Source organism: Zasmidium cellare (assembly GCF_010093935.1).
Source record: "Zasmidium cellare ATCC 36951 unplaced genomic scaffold M409scaffold_5, whole genome shotgun sequence".
Classification (NCBI taxonomy): domain Eukaryota; kingdom Fungi; phylum Ascomycota; class Dothideomycetes; order Mycosphaerellales; family Mycosphaerellaceae; genus Zasmidium; species Zasmidium cellare.
In genome coordinates, this window is record NW_022986949.1 from 865,704 (window position 1) to 882,537 (window position 16,834).

The 16,834-nt window shown below is 53.2% G+C and overlaps 4 protein-coding genes across 4 annotated transcripts; 2 read left to right on the forward strand and 2 right to left on the reverse strand.

The window, feature by feature from the left end:
* Positions 1-1,342: 1,342 nt before the first annotated feature.
* M409DRAFT_18621 (uncharacterized protein) lies at positions 1,343-2,318 on the forward strand (the record flags this gene model as incomplete). The annotated part of the gene is made up of 2 exons (XM_033804580.1): positions 1,343-1,415; positions 1,465-2,318. The coding sequence occupies 2 exons, from the start codon at positions 1,343-1,345 to the stop codon at positions 2,316-2,318; spliced, it is 927 nt and encodes a 308-aa protein (XP_033672397.1).
* A 189-nt stretch (positions 2,319-2,507) lies between these two features.
* Positions 2,508-4,940, reverse strand: M409DRAFT_50938 (uncharacterized protein; the record flags this gene model as incomplete). The annotated part of the gene is made up of 3 exons (XM_033811676.1): positions 2,508-4,567; positions 4,622-4,694; positions 4,773-4,940. The coding sequence occupies 3 exons, from the start codon at positions 4,938-4,940 to the stop codon at positions 2,508-2,510; spliced, it is 2,301 nt and encodes a 766-aa protein (XP_033672398.1).
* Positions 4,941-6,036: 1,096 nt separating this feature from the next.
* Positions 6,037-8,727, reverse strand: M409DRAFT_18623 (uncharacterized protein; the record flags this gene model as incomplete). The annotated part of the gene is made up of 1 exon (XM_033804581.1): positions 6,037-8,727. One exon carries the CDS (start codon positions 8,725-8,727, stop codon positions 6,037-6,039), a length of 2,691 nt encoding a protein of 896 aa, XP_033672399.1.
* Positions 8,728-14,780: 6,053 nt separating this feature from the next.
* On the forward strand, positions 14,781-16,113 carry M409DRAFT_50941 (uncharacterized protein; the record flags this gene model as incomplete). The annotated part of the gene is made up of 2 exons (XM_033811677.1): positions 14,781-15,259; positions 15,333-16,113. 2 exons carry the CDS (start codon positions 14,781-14,783, stop codon positions 16,111-16,113), a joined length of 1,260 nt encoding a protein of 419 aa, XP_033672400.1.
* Positions 16,114-16,834: the final 721 nt, after the last annotated feature.

Here is a 16,834-nt window from a genome sequence, read left to right on the forward strand (position 1 = left end):
CTTATACGCTAGGACCCGTATACGGCTTAGTAACTAAGTACTACGTAACTTAGCCGCCTCGACTACTTAGTCGAGATCTACGCTCTAACTAAGTAGTAGAGTAAATAGAGTAACTAAGTATACTAAGTATATAGATTAGGACGAATCTCTTTATTATATAGGAACGATATTATAGTTTGTATAATAGCGTTTAACTTACTATTTAATCTTACTATTTAGTTTACGATTATACCTAAACCTCTATCTTAAGATTATCTTAGTAGTCTACTAACTCTCTCCTTTTAACGAGCTCTAACTAAAGACTTAAGCTTAGTACCCGTACTAAGTAAGATTCTAGGATTAACGTACCGATCCTAATACTACCTATCTATCTAGTTAACGTACTCTTTTACCTATTATAGCTATACTACCTTATATTTGTCCGTAAGCTATAGCTTCTTCCTTACTATATATCGTTAATAGCCTTCTTTTATAAGTACTACTCGAATCGTCCGGAAGTTATAAGAAAGGTCTTTAAAGCGAGTAATTTAATCTAGTCTAAGCCGCCTATAATAGGTATTAGTAGTTAGTCTATTTATAAGACGACGTCGTTTGCGGGTTATAATTATAGGAGGGCGTCCTCGTCGGGGTAGTATACGTAGTTCGCGTTCTAGGCGTATAATAACCTAAGATATAGCATGTTTTAAGGTATCTAGTTTCTTAGCAATCCGCTAAAGTAGCTAGTATACGTACTTGTAAAGGGCCTATATCTAGCCCTTCTCAAAGGCTAAGAATATCCTCTTTAGTATTGCTATATCGAAGAATGTAGGAATCAAGACGCGTACAGCGTGTTTTGAAGCAGGCCCACAATAACAACTATATATAGTTAGCAGAAGGAATGCCACTAGCAGGGGTTCATATCATTCTTGCCAGAGCCTGTAGCTCAGCACCATCCCGAATATGTGTCGTTAGCATGGGGCACGACGAAGTTCCTGTTCGTTGTAGGCGACTGAACAAGACTCGTTTCGATAGCCATGAGGGTACTTATTCGGTGTATAGCTCTTTCAAAACCACGACGAGTTGGTCACCGAACTGGCAAAGTCGCTGTCAGACATCGCAGACGCTCTTCCCAGAGTCGACCTGTTCGTGGATATGTACAACGACGTTGTTTTACAAGTCAAAGCCCAGCAGCTCTTCGCTTTGATCATTCAGCACTTCCACTACTTACTCAAATTCTACCGCGAAGGACGCTTGAAGCACGCCTGGAGGGCCTTTGTTCAGCCTTTCAGCCTAGGCTTTAAGAAGATTCGAGATTGACGAATGCTCAAGATCGATTGACAAGCGCGCCGAGGTACTTCTTCATATGGCTGTGCATGAGATCCGGTCGTGGGATGCGAAGTTGGCTCTCATCCTACAGAAGCTTGATCTGATACGGGGTTTGTACACTCTACTTGCCTTACAAGCCACACATCTGACAACACTTAGATGACACCGTAATCTTACCCTCAATGTCTCTTTCGCAGCAGAGAGTGGAAGTGTCCACTACAATCGACAAAACGGCAAATCTGCACATCCTGTCCCCCATCGATGCCCTTCAACTTCGACAAGCATACTCCAAAAGACACACTGCTAGACTGACCATTCGGCTCAACGACGTCTGGACCTCCTTAATCATCAAATCATGGAGTACGGCACCATTCTCCAAGACCCTCCTGATACGAGGATCCTGGCCCAGCAAGAACGACATAGACACCATCGGCACTGAACTCACGACCTTCGCACAGAGCGGCTCCCGCCCATCCTTAATGGTTCTATGGGCATTACAGCAGAAGACCTCAGAGTCAACAGAGAAGATCACATGGACAGAAGCGCTAAGATACCTAGCAGGCCAGGCCCTCAAACACAACGCCACCGCAGTCTCGGCATCGTTCTCCAACCACTTCCACCTCCTCAACGTCGCCACCGCATCCAGCACGCAGGACTGGGAGAATGTCCTGATCAAATCGCTGCTCGGCGTGCCAGTGACATACATGGTCATCGACCTGGAACTCATCGAAGACGATCTCCTCGAAAAGGAAAACGTCGACGATATCACGGAAAGTATCAACCGTCTTGTAGCCGCCAGTCCTTCTGCGCTCAAATTTGCAATCATCAATCAACGCCGACAGCGATCATTCAACTTGGCGGAGTCCTTATCGCTGGACGTGGATGCATTCAAACGGCGAGGCAAAGCTTCACCTAGGGCGACGCGGGTTTCGAATCGCAGGGCTGCAGCAGGTCGTTCCCGTGTGTCACTGGCTTTTCGATCGAATAATAATAGACGAACTGGAAATCCATAGCGCAAGCCGCTTGATCTCATCTGTGGGATCTTCGAACTTTCATCTTCAATTCACCTTCGGTATGCTCTCAATTTCATCTGTGTGTATCACGGGCATTCAGACGCTAGAAAGATCTCCCTTTTTCCACTTCCCGATCAATCATCACGCTCTCAAACATTGCGCTCCCAAACCATGCAACAAGTCCGGACATCAAATCTCCCCAACAAACCCCACCTCCACCAAATTCTCCACAGGAACATTCAACTTCTCCACTTTACTCCTCGTCACCTCCCTTACATACAAGAAAATCCCCAGCACAATCTTCTTCAAGATGTTATACTTTGGGTTGATCCGCATCTGCTGCTTCCCGACCAGATACAACGACTGCGCCGCGAACGCATTATCAATGCGTCGAAGTCGTGAAGCAGTGACTTGATCCTCATCCTCGAAACTGGGCGCTTTTTCGGGAGTTCCAGATCCTGAGGCGGAGGGTCTCACGGCGCCCGCGAGGATCGATTTGCGCACTTCCTCATACACTAGCCCGGCCAGATCCGGCGTGACGACATGATCCGAATAGCCGTGACGGATGATGAGACGATAGACATTCTTGACGCCCGTCTTGGTGACCTCGAACTTCTCCTCCTCGGCGACGTGCGGCACGCTCAGGGCGCGCATGTGCATGAGCACCACGACGTCCATCTGCGCGCGGAATTTCCGCAGCCATTGCTCGTAGACTTTCGGGGTGTAGGCGCCGGATTTGTCGAAGAAGATGCCGAAGCCGTCGATTTCGGCGAGCTCGCCGCCGCCGTAGCGCTCCGCGAGGGCGAGGCGGTTGTTGTTGTCTGGGTTGGAGGATTTGACGACGAGGCTGGAGAGGGTGTTTTTCTCTTTGGCTTCCCACGACCATTGCTTTTCCTTGCCATAGCGCCACAGTGTGAAGAAGGCGGCGATGATGACGGCGAGCATGAGGGTGAACCAGGCGCCGTCGGGGACTTTCGTCATGGCTGAGGTGAGGTAGAGGCCGTCTAGGGTGATGAAGGGGAGCCAGATGATGAAGACGATGGCGGGGTGGATGCGCCAGACGATGATGGCGACAAGGGTGACGAGGTTGGTGGTGATGAATGTGACCAGGATGACGCAGACGCCATAGGCGTGGCCGAGGCGGGTGGTGTTGTTGTAGACTGCCGTGACGATAACGCAGCCGATCATGAGGAGCCAATTGGCGATGGGGATGTAGACCTGGCCGTGGTGTTTGGTGGAAGTGTACTTCATCTCGATCTGAGGGAAGTAGCTGTGATTCATGATCTGCGCCAGGAGCTGGAAGCAAGCGGTGATGGTGGCTTGGGATGCGACAATGGCGGCCAGGACGGCGAAGACCAGCGATGGGTAGAACATACCTGGGGGAACCGTCTCAAAGAAAGGGTTCGAATATGCGGATGGCGTCTCCAGCATGTATGCTCCTTGTCCGATGTACGCCAGGAGTAGACATGGATACGCAAGGAAGAGCCACGAGATCTGGACTGCTCGTCGGGAGAAGGCACCCACGTCTGCAAATAGACATTCAACTCCAGTGAAGGACAGTAGGATACCACCGAGGTTGATCCATCCCTGAGTCTTATTGCGCACGAACCAGAGCCCAGCAAAGTAAGGCGAGAAGGCCTTGAGGATTCTGTAGTCGTGGACTGCCAGGTTGTATATCCCAAAACATCCGTTGAAGAGGAGCCAGATAATGACGATGGGTGCGAATGAGGCCGAGAGTCGGTGGATTCCAAGCGGTTGCGCCACGAACAGCACGACGAGGATCGCGCAAGAAACGCCGACAATCGTGGGCGTGGTAATGCTGCTGTCGGCGACCGTGATACCTTGAATGGCACCGAGCACAGACTGAGCCGGTGTGAGAACACCATCCGCGAGGATCAGCGCAACACCAAACACAGCCAACACCTTCAGGAGTGCATGCGCTATCTTGCTCTTCTCCAGCCAAGTCCTGATACTGCGATTGCTGGGACCCATATCGTTCGTGTTGTGTCGTTCCATCTTGACCAGTGTGACTTCTCGTGGATCGCGCTTGATGATGTCGCTGAAGCGGGAGAGGAGCGTGTACATGGCGAAAGTTCCGCCTTCACCTTCGTCGTCTGCGCGGAGGACGATGAGGACATATTTGAGCGTTACGATTAGAGTCAAGGACCAGATGATCAGGGATACGGCACCTAGGAGGTCGTCTGGCGAGGGTTCTGATGAGAAGGTCGACGAGAAGACGTAGAGAGGGCCTGTGGGATATCCGTCAGTGTGATATTCCCCAATACCCATATGTGCGGACTCACTCGTTCCAATGTCACCGTAGATGACACCAGTAGACTGATACGCTAGCCATAGCAGAGTCCATCCTTTGAAGACCTACAGTTGGATGAGCTTTACTTGGGTGACGGACACAGCACGATCGCCATGCCCGCTTGCAGATCAGCACCGACGTACTTGCCGCTTCTTGAAATCACTCTCGCGAACGCTTCCACCAGTCTCAGAAATCGAGGCCGCGTCGGTCTCATGGACTGATATCCTTCTCTTGTATGCCCCAAAAGCACTCTGATTCGTCTTTGTCCGTTCAATCGCCTCTTCGCCGAACTGGATGTGAGTTTCGGCCATGTTTGCGACGGGAGAGGAGCGGAAGAGACGAATACGAAACAGAAGATCAGACAGCGGGACGAGAAGGAAATATCATCTCTGTGGTTAGGTAGGATGCAGTTCATCCTTGGACAGAGATAAGCCAAACGCCCTTATCGCCCCTTCTAGCCGATCCTAGGACAAAGAAATACAGTCATCACATGCAAAACGCGCCATGTGGGATGCACGTGTGTGAACTTTTGGCGCGAACAATGTCGAACACGTTCAGCCACGCGCTCGGACGAGCCAGCGCGGAAAGGGTCTCAGATCTGGAATCTATTGCACGAGCGAGGCGAGGCATAGATAAGCCCCACGATTGAACCGAATGGTCGAGAAGTAGAAGGTGGGTGTTTTTATATGAGGCATTTTCGGTGCACCAATCCGGACTTCAGGATTCCGCTGGCGCCATGCCGCATGCAATGAGGCATTTTTGGGTGCCAATGGTTTCTGGCTGCTTTGTTCCACTGCAAGGCAGGCTGTGCAGCACCGCAGCTGCTGCAAGATAAGGACTTTGTGGTTGTTTTGTCACGCTGCTGACGAGCATTTCCGGGGATCGATGTTGTGCAGAAGACTTGGTGACAGGGAAAGGAGAGGTTGGAACTGAGTTTGGAGGGAAAATGCTTGGCCGTGGCTCGGGCCATCCGTGATTTAGCCGAAAGCTTTAGCGTCGAGCTTAATTTGAGCCAGATCCCACGACGCGCTGCTCACTGTTCCTTTTTGTTCATCAACATCTGTACACCGATCGATGCTCACAACTCAGCACCTATTGGAACACTCCTGGATCCTCCACTCCGTTTGCAACGTACTTGTAGCGCGAACCAGAACATCCATAAAAGCCAGCGGTAGCGAGATCCAGACACTGATTGCCGTTCTCATTGAAGAGCAGCAAATGGCGAGGTTGATTCATGTACTGTGACACTTTCAGTCGCAGATGCAGAAACATCTCTTGAGAGAATTCCATTATCAATATCATGCAGCGGATGCAGTACACACAATCAAGAAAGAAAGAAACCCCAAGACGGGGGAAAATGCTGTTCTGAGACCTTTCAAACTTCTCATTTCCCGAACTGAACATTACCTACCAAATCCTCTTGGCGACCATACTGTATCTCTCCACGCCTTCCAGCTTCCCCCCACCACCACCCTTCCCTTTATCCTTCTCCCGCTCCTTCTCCCTCAATTTCTCCAAGCCGTCTCGATCATCTTCATAGATCCACCGTCTCTTCTCCTCGCCGACTTCAACCGTGCCCCATCCACCGACTCTCTCCCCGCCTTGCACGACGGTGTCCATGTTCTCTCGAGCTTTCATCCCTACGTAGCGGCTTCGCGCCCAGGAGAGGAGGCCCATGCCAAGGAGGAGCTTGAAGGCGAGCAAGAGGAGGTAGACGGCTAGGAAGATGGAGGTGGTTGTTAAGAAGGCGATTATGTCGTCCAGGGACCACGACCACCATTGGCCGTTGGGGTTGGAGGGGTTTGTGAAGGAGGAGCGGCCGAGGGCGCGGCGGAAGAGGGTGTCGATGTGGGCGAGGGCGGCGGTTGTGGCTGGGGAGGAGGAGGAGGTTTCCGTGTCGATGATGGATGTTGCGGGCGAGGGGATGGGTAAAGGCATGTGTGTCGCGAGGAACATGTGGTATGTTTGCATGCAGGCGCGGATGAAGAGGCAGCTGAGCGGGATGACGGGTAAGCCCAGTCGTTTGGTGAGGTTTTGGTCTGCAAAAGCGTGGGTGTAGTAGTCTTTCGCCAAGACGTCGAGGAAGCGGGTGTAGATGTCTGGTTTGACGTTGTTGAATTTGGTGATGTAGGCGTGTTTGCACCAGTCGACGAGCGCTTCGCTGCCCAGGACGATGAGGAAGGGGCCGAGTACTTCGCCGGTCCATTTCGGGAGGAGGGTGAAGGCTTGCGGGATCACGTAGCCGGAGACGAGGGGCATGCTTGAGGAGGTGGCATTGATGAAGCTGTCTATGGGCGTGTTGTCTCCGCCGCTGAAGCTCATGCTCAGACCGCCGACTTCGACGATGTTGCGGAGGGCGATGATGGAGAGCATGAGCCAGAGCTGGAAACGTTCGACCACGTCGGCGCAGGTGAGCTGAAAGAGGTTCTCTTTTTCGAATTTCTTGAAGACTGTGCCTTTGATTTCGACGAATTGGTTGCTCATGAGGAGAGTGAGCAGTGCGTTGGAGTACGAGTTGACAGCCACGTTGAGCGTGACAACTTGGTAGAAGAGGGCTGTGGCGTGGATGACGTTGTAGAGTAGAGCGAGCCCAAACATCCACAGCGGACGGAGAACTTTACTCCTACCATCAGCATCACGCTCGAGGGTCTCTTTGGAGAAGAGGCATTCCAGAACGTCCTGCCCAATGGCGCTGAAGAGGCGGTCGAAAACCTCAAGGACGTTGTAGATAACGTATAGTTTGATGGCGGCTTGTCCTCTGATTGAGTGATACATTCGACTGGCATCGAACCACATTAGGACGGTGCAGCTGGCGATGATGAGGAGGCCTTGGAGGAGATCGGCTTTGTGGTTGGGGAGGAGGGCTGATGGAGTGGACCGAGTTCTGCGGTGGCGGAATCCAGATGAGTGTTTTCGCCGTGGTCTGATGGGCGAGGGTGGGACCGCATGACCGTTGGACTTGGTGCTTGCATCCAAGGTTGTCTTTCGCGATGGCTCACTCTCGGATAACGATGTTCTGCGGCTGCTTGGTACAGATGGAGGCAAAGATGGTGGTTCGGCGGTGGAGATTGAGCCGTGACGTTGTCTCTGCCAAAGTCGTCCCAGTCCATTGTAAACGAAAGTCCCAAGGTCGTGAGCTTCTTGCGTAGCATTCCTGCCAATCCACTGGGCGAGAATGGCGACAGCATTTAGGAAGCGCAGTGGTAGAATGGTAAAGGTGTAAAGCCACGTATCAAGACATGCAATAGCACCAAAGATGAGGACATGTTCCAGCTGCGGCGGAAGACGGATGAAATTCAGTAGTCGCTCAAACTTGACCTTGGACGATTCGTAGGGAAAGTCGCTGGCTGCTGATCGGTGGATGTAAAGCGCAGAAGGGCGATCTGATGACAGTTCCAGACGCAAATGAGTTGGCAGAGACAAAGGCGGTACTGGCAGGATTGCTGGCATGGGAGACGGATCTCTGCCGTGACCTGGCGACGGCCTCATAGTTCCATTTGATCGACTTGCCGCTGCCTCATCGGTTTTGAGTTGTGGGAGCTGCGGCTTCGTCTTGGAAGTCTTCGATGAGGATGCCCGTCTTTGGATGAGCGGCGTCGACATTGACCGAGCAGTACTGCCAGGTCTGGGAGCCCCTGCAGGGGTCGAAGCAACACTGGGGAGTCCATGCAGAGGAGATGTAGAAGCGGCCTGTCGCAGGCTGTGGGGGCCCAGAGAGTTCGAGCTCGTCGCGGGAGCCTCATGCCACTCTTCAAAGGGGTCGATGTCCTCGTGAAGAGGCGACAAGTCTTCCACGGCTCGCACGGGTAATGAATCCGGAGAGGTGGTCAAATCGTGGATTTGCTGAGGCGATAATTTCAAGGCCCTGGTCTCGCTGCTGCGCCGTCTGAGCCTGGTATCTTCATCGGCGGACGTCTTGCTTTCATCTTTTTCATCTACTTCCACTACGGTACTGTCGATATCCCGTTTGATGTCGGGGAATGACTGGAAGCCATTGCCATGCTCGCTGATGGGGGATAGCGAGGGAGTGGCTAGCTGTCCGTTGGCGACGGGCGGGTTGAGAGTGCCGTCACCGGGCGATTTTTGCGAGTGGCTCATGATGCATGGCGGGGGTTCCTGATATCATCGCCTATTACCAGAAATGATACTGAGGTGAGGTTGAGATGTATGGCACGTGTTGTCTTGAGATAGCCGTTGGCTCTGCCGGACCCAGGTGCGATGCTTGGATTGCGGCAAGAAGCGCCTGGGATGTTGTTTGGGACACACTCACCACTGTTACGCCCAAATTTCCGTGCACAAAGTGTACAGATTCATGGTCGCGTAGAGTAGTACACTAACTTCGTCCATACAAAATACCGGCCAAAACGTGGTACAGACGTGGTATGGACACGCCAAGATGCAGATGCTGTGCCTGGGTTCTGCAGTCACCGTGCAGGGCCCTTCGCGTCGTCCTCGCTGCCAACATCTTTCACCCCCCAACCACCCGCACTTCCACCCCGATATTGATTACCCATTTACCAAAAGATCTTCGAATACATAGCCAGTATTGATGAGGAATAGAAAGCTGGCATGATAATATACCTCTAGCGATTGCACACGAGTAGCCGGCCTGCCAATGTCAGGGGACCGCAATGGACAAGAAACCGAGCACCACAGGCGCCAGGACGCCAGCAGCCGCCAAACCCGCCGATGACAAGAAGAAGCCTGCCACCGCTTCTTCGCGACTGAGCTCCTCGACCGCCAAACCCGCCTCGTCCCCATCTACCGCCAGATCGAGCACCTTATCCTCCCGCACCTCGACCACTGCTGCAAAGGCCCCATCTGCAGCCACCCGTCCGACTGCTTCCTCTACGCGAAGGACCACCGATGATGGCAAGGCGACGGACAGTACCGAGAGCCGGCGTTTGTCGCGCACACAGACCCCCACTACTTCACGAACAGCCAAGCCAGAAGCTACCAGTGGTAGGAGGACCACGATTGGAGGCGCTACATCCACCTCGAGTACAGCGATTAAACGTCCCTCGACTCTAGCTACCAAGCCCAGTACAGCAACGAGTACGGCGAGATCGCGAACGACACCAACGACTCCCAAAGCTCCTTCTTCGGCCACCGCCTCGGTCGCTGGCGACGATGAGTCCGGTGTCAAATCTCCTGCCACCGAATCTGTTCGCAGTGGGGCGAGCTCTGCAAGGCCTTTGTCACGGGATACCATCCCAGAAGAGCCTGATACTTTGACGGGTACACCAAGCATAGACGAGAGAACAGCAGGGAGCTTGGATCCTCCCTTCTCGCCTGTCAAATCGCCGAGAAAGCTAGAGATTCGGCACATGTCCTCCTCCACGCCCACTCTCAAACCGCAGGCTGTGTCAGATAACGAAGGGGACAAGAGACCGAAACCCATAGCCCGTCACTCGCGTGCACAGTCTGTCCAGGCTATGAAGCCCTTGACTGCGCCTGCAAACACCGCGTACGAGCGGGAACAAAACGCACGAGAGATGGAGGTCATGCAAAATCTGCTACGGGAAAGCATAAAGCGCGATACCATGGCGGCGGAGATCAAGGATCTGAACACCGAGATCGCGAGACTGGAGCGACAGAATCAGCAAATGAGTGCTGCTCACACGAACGACAACGGCACCAGCAAGCGACTTGAGGCAGTGGAAGGGGAGATGAAAGAGCTGCGAGAGAGACTACAGCAAGAGGTTGACGAGGCCAAAGGTTCTGCGGAAGCAGCCACCAAGGCAAGGAATCGTTTGCAGGAAGATCTTGATCGCACGCAGAAAGAAGTGGCCGACTTGCATCAGACACGTGAGAAGCTACTGGAAGAAATTGAGCAAGCTAGGCAGTCTGCTGCCACTGCTGAGTCAAATCAAGCATCGCAGGAGGAGATTGACGAGCTGAAGCAAGCGAGAGACAAGGCACTGAAGGAGCTTGAGCAGCTACGGGCGTCTGCCGTGGAAGATATTGAAGTGACAACAAAGCTGCAAGAGGAGCGTGATGCAGCGCACAAGAAGTCTGCTGAGGTCGAGGAGGCTAGAGGGCAGCTGGAGCAAGAAATGGAAGAGCTTAAAGCGTCTGCTGGAGATGCAGCCACAGTACAGACGGAACTTGAGCAGCTTAGAAAAGAAGCAGAGGACGCCAAGGCTGCGGAAGCTGCTGCGATGGATGCGAATAGACGTCTGAACGAGGAGCTTGGATCGTTGCAGGTGGAAGCTACCAACTCCAAGGACGAGGAGCAGGCTCTGAAGGATGAAATCGAGCAACTCAAGTCAGCTGCGACGACTGCGACCATGGAGTTGACGACTCGGTCACAGGCGGATCTGGACCGAGCTCGGCGAGAGACTGAAGATGCGAATGTTACGGCTGCTTCTGCTCTGGACAACAGCAAGCGGCTAGAGGATGAACTTGAACGGTCTCAGCAGGAACTTGCAGAGCTAAAGGCATCGGCAGCCGCAGCTGAGCAGTCAACCAAAGCCCTTCAAGACGAAGTCGAGCTCTCTCGCATGGAGGCTGAGAAGCTTGAGAGATCCGCTGCAGCTGCCACGGAATCTAACGAGCAGCTTCAATCAGAGATTGAAAGAATACGACTAGACTTGGAGAATGCTCGAACCCCGGAAGTGTCCAATGTAGACTCTCAAGAGCAAGCTGACCGCTTTGAGCAAGAGATTGAGGATTTAAAAGAGTCTGCCCTCGCGGCGACACGGACAAACCAGCAACTCGAGCAAGAAGTAGACCGCCTGGTACAGGATCTCGACGACGCCAGGGCCGCAGAAGCTGATGCCGCGAAAGCGAACAGAAACCTGCAAGATCAGGTCGAACGTTCTCAGGATGTGACCGAAGAGCTCAAGTCTGCTGCTGACGCTGCCGAAGATTCAAGAAGATCGATGCAGGAGGAGCTCGAGCGTGCGTTCCAAGAAATTGATCAAGTCAGAGCATCTGCTGCCTCTGCATCTGATGCTGAGAAGCAGGGTCTCCAAGACCAGCTTGAGACAACACGAGAGGAGCTGGACCAAGCCAGAGCTTCAGAAACGGAGGCTATCAACAAGTTGGAGTCGTTGGAGAACAGTCTTCAGACGCATGAGTCTGACAAGACCGGCCTGAACAGCACAATTGAGTCACTTCGCGACGAGCTCTCTGAGATCAAGCAGGCCTTGGACAATGAACGTAACGCATCTGCAAATGCTGCGACAAAATCGGATCAGAAATATCATGACGAACGAGAGACATCGTCTAAGGAGCTGCAAGAAGCCAAAGATCTTGCGACACAACACGGCGAATCTGTCCAGAGTCTGCAAGAAGAAAAGCAAAAGTTGCAGGGCGAGGTTGATGAGTACCGAAAGGCTTTGGAAGAGGAACGGTCCACTGCTGCAGCGGTTACGGAGTCCAACAACCGCCTGCATGAAGAGATTGCGACGTTGAAGACTGATGCAGAGCGATCTAGGAAGGAGTTCGAAGATGTCGGCGAATCGATCGACGCTCATCAAAGCAAGCTAGAAGAACTCAAGAATGAGCTGCAAGTTGCAATAGACAATGCTGAGCAGCAAGCTGAATCGAACAAACGTCTACAGGAAGAAATCGCGAGCTTGAAGACAGGAGCAGAGCGGTCTGGGAAAGAGTTCGAAGAGTTCAAGGCATCTTCTTCGCAAGCCGATGAATCGACAAGGTCGCTTCAGAGCGGGCTTGAAGAGCTCAAGCTGGAATTGGAAAGCGCAAAGAACGCTACCGGACAACACGAAGAGGAGAGGACTCGTCTGCAAGGAGAGATCGCTACTTTGAAAGATGAAGCAGAGCGGTCTGGAAAGGAGTTCGAGAACTTCAAAGCGTCTTCTTCACAGGCCCACGAGTCGACCAAGTCCCTCCAGAGCGAGCTTGAAGACCTCAAGCTGGAATTGCAAAGTGCCAAAGATGCTGCCGAGCAGCATGCTGGAGAAAAGACTTCCAAGGATGTCCAGATCAGTGACCTCGGCAAAGCAATTCAGGAGTTGCAGTCAAAGCTGCAAGAACAGCAACAAGCTCTTGCCGATGCTACGACTCGTGCTGAGGACGAGACTTCTGGTCACGGCAGCATCGTGAAAAGTCTCGAAGGGCAACTCGCAGACAAGGATGTCAAGATTACCGAATTGACGTCGTCTTTGACGTCCGTGCAAGATGAGATGACTGCTCTGCGGGTAGCCAAAGACACGTTCGAGCGTATTGCAAAGCAGAGCGAGGTCTTACAAACTTCACATGACGACTTGCAAAAGCAGCACCTGGAGCTTCAGGCCACGTACGAGCAGGAACAAACTTCTCGCGACCAAGTCGTGGACGAGCTCAGAACGCTGCAGCAAGATCATGAGGCGCTGAAAGGTCAACACGAAAGCCACCAGACTATCATCGCTGCTAGAGATGAGCAAGTGGCAGAGAAGGAGCATCGTATCGAGGAGCTGCTTTCCACCCTTGCAGCTGTCAAGGGTGAAAAAGCCACTGCAGAAGAGTCGCTGGGCAATGTCCACGAAGAGCTCCGGCGCATGCAGACCGCCCTTGACGCATCCACTCAAGATCTTGAAGCAAGGGAGAAAGGTCTGTCAAGACAGCTCAGCGACATGAACATACAGCATAACCGAGAGCTCGAAGAAGAGGCGCAGAAACATGAAGCAACCTTACGTGAGCTCCAAAGCATGTCTGCGCAGCTGAAAGATCATGAACAGCGACGCATCGCTGCCGAGGCTTCTCTTTCCACTGTTCAGGAAGAATTGCAGCAGATCAAACGTGACGCAGATGGCTCGGCACAGGTGGAGCAAGTCAAGAGGGAGCAACTCGAAGATTTGGTCTCGTCCTTGGCGACCGCCAAAGGGGAAAAGGCTCTCGCAGAAGAGTCACTGTCTCGTCTGCAAACCGAAATGCAGCGTCTGCAAGGCATGTTCGATACTGCGGCGCATGAGATCAAGACGAAAGACTCGCAGATTGAAGAGCTTGTCTCCTCGCTGGCCGCAGCCAAGAACGAAGCCTTTTCTGCGAAGGAGGCGCTGGCTGGAATGCATGACGAGGTCCGCATCGCCCGCGAAATGCCACCTCCGACCCAGGACTATATTCCGAAGGACACTTTCCAGGTCCAGCAGGAATTCGAGACACCAAGCAAAGCCGGGCTGCAGCACGTCTTCATCAACCGTGCCGAGACGCCCCTGGCATATGTTGAAGACCATCACCACCACGGCCACCCTCACCCGCAGCAGATCTCGCAAGAAACCAACGGTACCAGTCGCGAACATCCATTCGCTTTCCAGGAAGATGATGAAGTGGTCGTGGAAAGAGACGACGACGTCGACCCTTTCGCTGCTGAAGTACCACCTGCCCTCGACATTGCACCAGTCAACGGCCACGCTACGTCTGCGCCAGAGCAGCCACGCATAACATTAGAAGGCACACTGGAATCTCTCCGCGTGCAGACTGAGCAGCTCCTGGAGATCAACAACGACTTCATCGAAGAGCAGAAGAGATGGAGCCGGAGAGTGAGGGACGCTGGGTTGAGGAGGAGGGAGATGCCTGTTCAGGGTGGTGCGAGTGAGTGAGGAGGATTTATAAAGAAGGGGAATGTGCAGTAATCTTTGTTTATATGTGCTAGCGGGTCAAGCGATTTTGGACACATGTGTCGGTTGTTAAGATACCCCTTGCGGTCACTTTACGGATAAGAAGACGGCTGGTCGGATTTGATCTACTCCATGCAGTAGCCTTGAAGTAAAACCTTAATACCCAGCTCTTGCATGAAGGTTTCCGGGTACCGTTTCTACCACGTTCTCGCCACGAGGACTTTGTCAGAGCCTCACATATACCACGATGTCTGCCTTGCCGCAGCCTTGCAACACAAAACTTTGTACGTCCAACATCACTGCCGTGTTTTTGGGACCTGCGGGTGTGAAGAATCTGTTGAACCGGCGGTTTTCGACCTTCTGTTCGCCTGCGCTGGCATCTTTGTCAGTGGTCACCGACTGTCTCTGAGCAAGCCTTGTGTTTTGTCATCGCCGAAGAAGTCGACATATTGCATCCGTAGGAAGCCGTTTCAGTACCCATCATGCATAGTCTTTACATGGTGGTTATTGCAATGTGTACATATATAATAGTTTCATCTTGGCTGTATGGAATTTCGTGACCTCAACACCAACTCGCTCGGCTCAATGGCACCGCTCTCGCGCTCGCTCGCCTACTGTCTGGCTTTCAGTAGCTTCGCCCTCGCAACCACAACATACCCTCCCCTCCCGCTCCCCTCAGGCGTGACCGCATCTTACGTCGACACAACCAACACCAGCGGCCTCGTCTTCCACTACCTCTCCGCCGGCTGCACCCCCTCCAACACCACCAAACCGCTCGTGCTCATCCTCCACGGCTACCCCGAAATCGCCTACGGCTTCAAAGACCTCCTCGTCCCCATCGCCAAGCAAGGCTACTGTGTCGTCGCCTCTGATCAACGGGGTTATGGACGCACGACCGGCTGGGATACCAGGCCCTGGGCGTATGTGGACCTTACGCAGTGGAAGTTTGAGAATCTCGTCAGGGATCTTGTCGCGTTTGTGTGGGCGCTTGGGTATAAGGAGGTGAGGAGTGTGATTGGGCATGATTTTGGGACGATTCCGGCGGGGTGGGCGGCTTTGACACGGTGAGGAATATTGAAATGACTATTCTTTTCCCTTCGAAGCGATGAATGTCGAGCTGATTGTTCTTGATTCCAGACCAGACATCTTCCAATCCGTCCTCCACATGTCCGTCCCCTTCGTCCCCCCACAACAACCCCCCTTCCACCTCCCCACCACCCCCTCCCCACCCAGCACCCTCTCCGTGCCAGACTGGACCTACGCCGGCGTCGAATCCGCCCTCGAACACCTCACCCCACCCCGCAGAAACTACCAATGGTACAACTCCCAGCCCTCCGCCGCCCACGACTTCCTCACCCCCACGGCCCTAAACAACTCCCTCCACGCCTTCTTCCGCATCGAATGGTTCATCAAATCCCCCGCCTACCTCGCGCAATTCCCGCCCCCGCACCCCCTTCCCTCTTCCGACCCGTCCGACCTCGCCCAGGTCCCCTACTTCTACATCATGCTCGCGAACCAATCCGTCTCGCAGACCCTCGCGACGCTCAACTACGGCCAAAACGCCTCCGTCTCGAAAACCTGGTTCCCCGACGCCGACGTCGACGTCTACGTGCAGGAATTCTCCCGCACGGGCTTCCAGGGCGCGCTGAACTACTACCGCGTGCTCACCTCCCCGCCAGGGCCCCTCACGAATGATGGTCTGCTCTGGGCGGGCCGCAAAATCACCGTGCCGACGTTTTTTCTGGGTGGGAAGTATGACTGGCAGACGTATATTGTGCGTGGGGCGTTGGAGGGGTATAATGTGACGAGTACGGATTTTCGGGGCAGTGTGTTGCTGAATGGGAGTGGGCATTGGCCGTATATTGAGCAGACGGGGGAGACGGTTAGGTATATTAATAAGTTCCTGGAGGAGCTTTGAGGGGGTTTGCAAAGCGGCTCCTGCTGAAGACGCTCGCCTTGAGTAGAATTACAAGTCACGCACTTCAAGGAAACGCTAATTGCCCACCTCTGTTCTTGTCCTTCGCACTCCCTTCCAGAGCTCGCTGCCGTGCAGTCGATCACCGCTGTCGAATCTAGAGCAGCAAGTCCACGGATGGAAAAATTGCAAAAGCTGAAGCGCAAGAGCCAGTAAAGTGTCATGATCAAAAAGATAGAACGGAAAGAATGAGTTCGAAATGACTGTAAAGCAAATTGCCATTCTCAAAAAACTTCATAACTAACAAAAATCCTTGACCCAGCAGGATAAAATCTATAAATCGTTGACGTGACTTCATTAAACCCTCTTCCTTCCCTCGTTCGTTCATTTCTTCAGCATGTATCCGATGCGCCTCCAAACATTTCCTGCACAACCTAACTCCCTTCATCCCACAGATTTAGTACGACGGTCTTGCGGTTGGACCGCCAACACCACCACCGAAGGCGGGTGGACCGAATGTCAGTGGGGTGTTGCCGTATCCACCGGCGGGCACGCAGTTGGAGTAGCAACCGAATTCTGTCGTGGTGACGGCTGGACAGCTGGAGTAGCAGCCGAATTCGGTGACGGTCATGAACATGGTTGTTGTGCCAAGGTAGTTGGTCACGCAGCTGCTTGCGGCGGTGGGGTATGGTGGGAAGCCTGAGGACGGGACTGGTGATGTGCC